This window comes from Ammodytes marinus (assembly GCF_949987685.1).
Source record: "Ammodytes marinus genome assembly, chromosome: 8".
Taxonomy (NCBI): Eukaryota; Metazoa; Chordata; class Actinopteri; order Uranoscopiformes; family Ammodytidae; genus Ammodytes; species Ammodytes marinus.
This window is the reverse complement of record NC_137212.1, coordinates 5,526,035-5,531,034: the sequence shown is the minus strand read 5'-3', so window position 1 is coordinate 5,531,034 and position 5,000 is coordinate 5,526,035. Positions and strand designations below refer to the sequence as shown.

The following is a 5,000-nucleotide window of genomic DNA, read 5'->3' as shown; positions in this document are numbered from 1 at the left end:
GTCTCTCTTTTTGTCTGTCTGTCTGTCTGTCTGTCTGTGATTTTTGTGTGTGCGTGTGTCTGTGATTTTTGTGAATGTGTGTGTGCCCAATTTTTCTTGTGTTTTTTGTCACTGTGCCACATTCGGCCTGTCATGTATTTTCCTTGCTTTTCACGTTAATTGTTTTTTGCACGTTTGTTTGTTTGGAATGTGTGTGTTCCATTCTGCATTCTTCCAACCTCCCCAAACTGCTTTCTGCTTGTTTTTGAATGTCTGCTTTGAATGTACAGGTACATCTAAAATTTGCATATCAATTTAAAGTAAATGTATTTCTGTAATTTCATTCAAAAAGTGAAACTTTCATATAGGCTATAATAAAAATACTTTTTAGAAGGTTGACATCCCGTTTATAAATTTGTTTTTTAAATTTTAGCTTTATGTACAATTCTAATATTTTGATATACTGTTTTTTTAAGCCAACATCAAATACATAAATTAAATTAAATATTTTATGTATATTCTTATATGTTTATGTTATTAACTTATTGCATTGTTTGCTCTTTGTTTTATATTTAAACTTTGAATCTGTGAATATAATTTATATTTTGTAAATATAAAGTTTAAAAATTTTAAAAAAATAAAGTAAAAAAAATAAAAAAGCAAATAGAAACATTTACAGATTTCACTCTGTTTAATGCATCTAGAATACATTCAAGTTCCACTTTTTTGAATGGGACTTTTCCATGATATTCAAATTTTTTGAGCTGCACCTACTGTACCTGTATTTATGTGTGTGTGTGTGTGTCTCGTCTCTCACACGTCCCATTTCTGTGTCTTTCTTCGTGGTCCATCCTCTTGTCCCTTGTGTGTCCCTTTGTCTGTCCCTTGTCTTGTCTCTTCCCTGTCCCGTGGTGGTTGCCATACTGTCCCTCCCCCTCCCCCCTTTTAGCATTTGTGACTTTGCTGAACGGGGAGCAGGCTCAGGATGCCATCCGCTCCCTCCACCACAGCACAGTTCGGGGGCGCTTGATCAACGTGACACTGCAGCCCACCGACTCCCTGCTGTGCCTGACCAACCTGCCCCACACCTACACCGCCCGGCAGCTGGAGGAGCTGGTGCGCGCCTACGGCAACATCGAGCGCTCCTTCCTGGTGTACAGCGAGCTGACGGGGCACAGCAAAGGATATGGCTTCGTGGAGTACATGAAGAAGGACTCGGCTTCCAGGGCCCGATCTGAACTGCTGGGCAGACCCATTGTGAGTTAGATGAGAGTAAAAATATATCCTATCATGTTTATTATTTGATGTTGTTTTTTAAATGTATCAATATAAGACAGAAGGATATTGGAGCAAAATGATTTATTATATAATTATTTATTTATTATTTTTTGTTATTTTTCAATTAGACAATTTTGTACTTTTGAACTTTTCAGATGGACAGATAGTTTCACCAATAGTCAAATCTCTGTATAGAACAGGCAGATCTGATTTGACTGAGAAAATATTAAGAGTCGGGGACAGCCCTCGATTATGCAACAGATTGTGTCACCTTGCGTCTGTGATCAGTGTGAGCCGTGAAACATAAACTGTGGATGAAAGTGGAGCTCAGAGGCTTACTCAACCAGCTCGACAATAACCGCTCTTTAAATCCAAGAAGATGAATGTAAACTAGCAAATAAATCCATATTCACATATTTTTTTAAATAATAAATCCAGGTGGGGCAAGTGGTTAGAGCATCCCCCCCCTACAGGCTTAAGGCTTGCAACAGACCTGGGTTCGAATCCGACCCGTGATCAGTTCTCTGCCTGTCATTCCCCTCTTTGCCCCATTTCAACTCTGTCTCTCCAAATCTGTCTAATAAAGCGAAAAATGGCAAATAAAATCTTAAAAAAAAAAATATGTAGCCTATCTGAATTTAAGGCGTGCTTGTGCAGTGTAGTATTGTGTAGCCAGTTCAAGATATTTATTGGTAATCTAACACTGTCTGTTTGCACACAGGGTTTTGAGTGCCTAGAAAAGCGCTATATAAATCCAATCCATTTTTATTATTATTATTATTATTATTATTATTAGGGCGACCGCTCTCTGATGGTGCAGTGGATGGATGTGAACCAGCTGAGCCACCAGGAGAACCTTCACTCCCGCTGTGTGTGTGTGGACCGGCTGCCTCTGGACCTCTGTGACTCCGAGGAGATGACACAGCTCTTCTCTGAGACCTACAAACCCGTCTTCTGCCAGGTGGGTGGGTGTGTGTGTGTGTGTACTTCCTGTAGTTTCTTTCTGTAGTTTTGCCGCATGGAAATACTGACCAATCATAGGTCAGTTCAGGAACTATGTTATTGCTCCCGTCCCCAGACTCATCTGACCAATGAGTGAAGAGAACGTTCTCACAGCAGACACCTTACGCCTTAACAATATAAAATATGACTGGGCCTTTCGTTTTCACACCTGGTCCATCTGTAAAATGATGAATCCAAGAGGTAACAGCTCATTGAACACCTGTTGTGTAGTGAAGGTTATAAATAAACCTAAACCTAATATCTCTTTTACATTTCCCTGCGCCTCAGTGTGTAGCAGCAGCTGGACAGTAAATGTTAATCATTGATAATGTAACACAAACCCCTCTGAACGATCTGTGCTTCATAATATTTATGAGGCTCTTACTGTGAAATGGCTTCATCCCTCCCTCCCTCCCTCTCTCCCTTCCTCCCTCTCTCTCCTTCCCTCCTTAATTCCCTCCCTCCTTCTCTCTCTCCCTCCATCCCTCCCTCCCTCCCTCCACACGTTTATCAATGGATCAGCAGCAGGTGAGAGGTGCTTATGTGAAATACAAGGGTCGGGGTCCCTATTGACAGTTATCACCAAGCAACTGTTACCATGGTGAGGTGTGGCTGCACCCTTTAGGGCCATCTCTCCCATAATGCTCTCTTTCCCTGCGCTCCAATCACCACACTTCCCTGCTATTTAGTATTGTAGAGAAGTGTTTAGGATGTCCCAGTACATGTGGTCAGATGCAACATGCTTAAAAATACCCGGATGCCTTACTACATCCGGTCGCAATTTTACACTTTAGTGTTGAAATCAGCATGCTTTTTGGCCATTCTGACCCACAATCCAGTGCAGCAGAAGTTACATCACATTGACAGAGCCTCCGTGTGAATTCAATCAGCGTTGACACGGATATACAGTATAAGCAAGAGGCAAGTTCAAGGCGCGATAACTTATGATGAAATAAATAAGTAAAACTAATTCCAAATTGTGTGCCTACTGCATGCTAACTAGATACTTGCTATGATCAGCTGTGTTATGTAGAATAGAAAAAAAGAGTGTGATTTTGAACGCAGCCTTTGGGTTCTGTTATTATTTTTACTTGCTCAGTTCCGCTGTGTTGCATCCACTCCACCCCCAGGTGCCCAATTTACACATCACTCAACAGGTATCAGTCATCTAGTGCATTTCCCGTTTTAGCTCCACCCCTCTGCCCCACTCCCACATACAAATCAATACACCCACATCATCCCGGCCCCATGATGCTCTGTGGGTGTTGAGCTCACGTTGCCTCGCTGTTGCAGAGCCAGCAGGCTTTGACCTATGGTTCAGCATTTTTTTATGTTCTGTACATTACGTGCTCTTGTGTGTGTGTGTGTGTGTGCGTGCGTACGTGCGTGTGTGCGCGTGCGTGCGTGTGTGGGTGTGTATTACTGCACTTCAGCATGTATGCACTAAAACACTTAAATGCCCAAAGCCTATGCAACCTTGAACAGGACCCAGAAACAACATTCACAAGTGGATATTAAAACATATCATATCATATTCAAATCAAAAGTCAATTGTATGGTTAATAAAATGCCCGTAGGAGCTATTTGAACCATGTCTACTTCTTCATTCTTGTCTCACAACTCATGGCAGAGCTGTTGTGGAAGGTTTTTATAGAAGTTTGCATTCAACTGTTTGTCAGCCAGCCAAGTGTGACACCGAGGGGGATACACTTGATGTCAATGACAAGAAAATATAAAACCAACATTGTGTGAAAAGCGTTACTCCCAATGCACCGGCTCTGTTTGAAAGGGTTTTATGGATAGTGCAGTCTGTCGGATTTCACATTTTATACCATAAATATTGATATATTTGGGGATTTTAAAGGAAACAAATGCTTATTACATATTCTTAACATCAATAAAGGTTAATGACATAGAAAAAAAAAAGATTTGGTTAATATTAACGTGTTGCTGATTAACAAGCACAAGTTATATCTATTAATGTATTTCAGTTTTGTAAATGTTGCTTACAGTTCTGAGGTCAGTGTAAGCTACTGCCCATGACGTTAAATAAGTTAGACATATTAAATGTTTTATATTTTATTGATTTATTTCACCTGTGTTTATATAGGCAACCCATCTACATTGGCCTGATGAAATGATAAAATGCAGCAGCATATACAGTAGAAGACTAAGATCCCTACCTGATGTTACTTACTTTCGTCCAGTGCAGTATGTCTTATGTTAACCTTCATCTTGCTCCCTATAGACACACACACACACACACACACACACACACACACACACACATACACACACACACACACACACACACACACACACACACACACACACACACACACACACACACACACACACACACACACACACACACACACACACAGGTGGAACACAGCCCACTTGTCACTTTTCCTCTGTTCAGAGTAGTGCACTCAACCTGTGGCCTCGGCCCCAAAAGGCTATAATTCTGCTTCCCACCAACGAGGCCTCAAGGCTGCACTCTGAGTCGGAGAGATGGAGAGAGAGGGAGAGAGAGGGAGAGAGAGAGAGAGATGGAGAGAGAGAGAGAGAGGAGGAGAGAGAGTGGGTGTGAGAGAGAGATGGAGAGAGAGAGAGAGAGAGTGGGTGTGAGAGAGAGAGATGGAGAGAGGGGGAGAGAAAGAGGGAGAGACGGGGTAAATAAAGTCAGCCATATTAGAGGAGGGAAGAATGCTGCTGAGCTATTAGAGAAAATATGGAGT

The 5,000-nt window shown here is 41.6% G+C and overlaps 1 protein-coding gene across 1 annotated transcript in view; it reads left to right on the top strand.

Annotated features, from left to right (window-relative positions):
- raver2 (ribonucleoprotein, PTB-binding 2) overlaps positions 1 to 5,000 on the top strand; it is a gene marked incomplete at both ends in the record, with an annotated part of 69,365 nt that overhangs the window by 35,375 nt on the left and 28,990 nt on the right. Inside the window, 2 exons of the mRNA XM_080033344.1 lie at positions 929 to 1,236; positions 2,054 to 2,218. Of these exons, the coding sequence (XP_079889470.1) occupies positions 929 to 1,236; positions 2,054 to 2,218 (473 nt within the window). The remainder of the gene's footprint in view (positions 1 to 928; positions 1,237 to 2,053; positions 2,219 to 5,000) is intronic.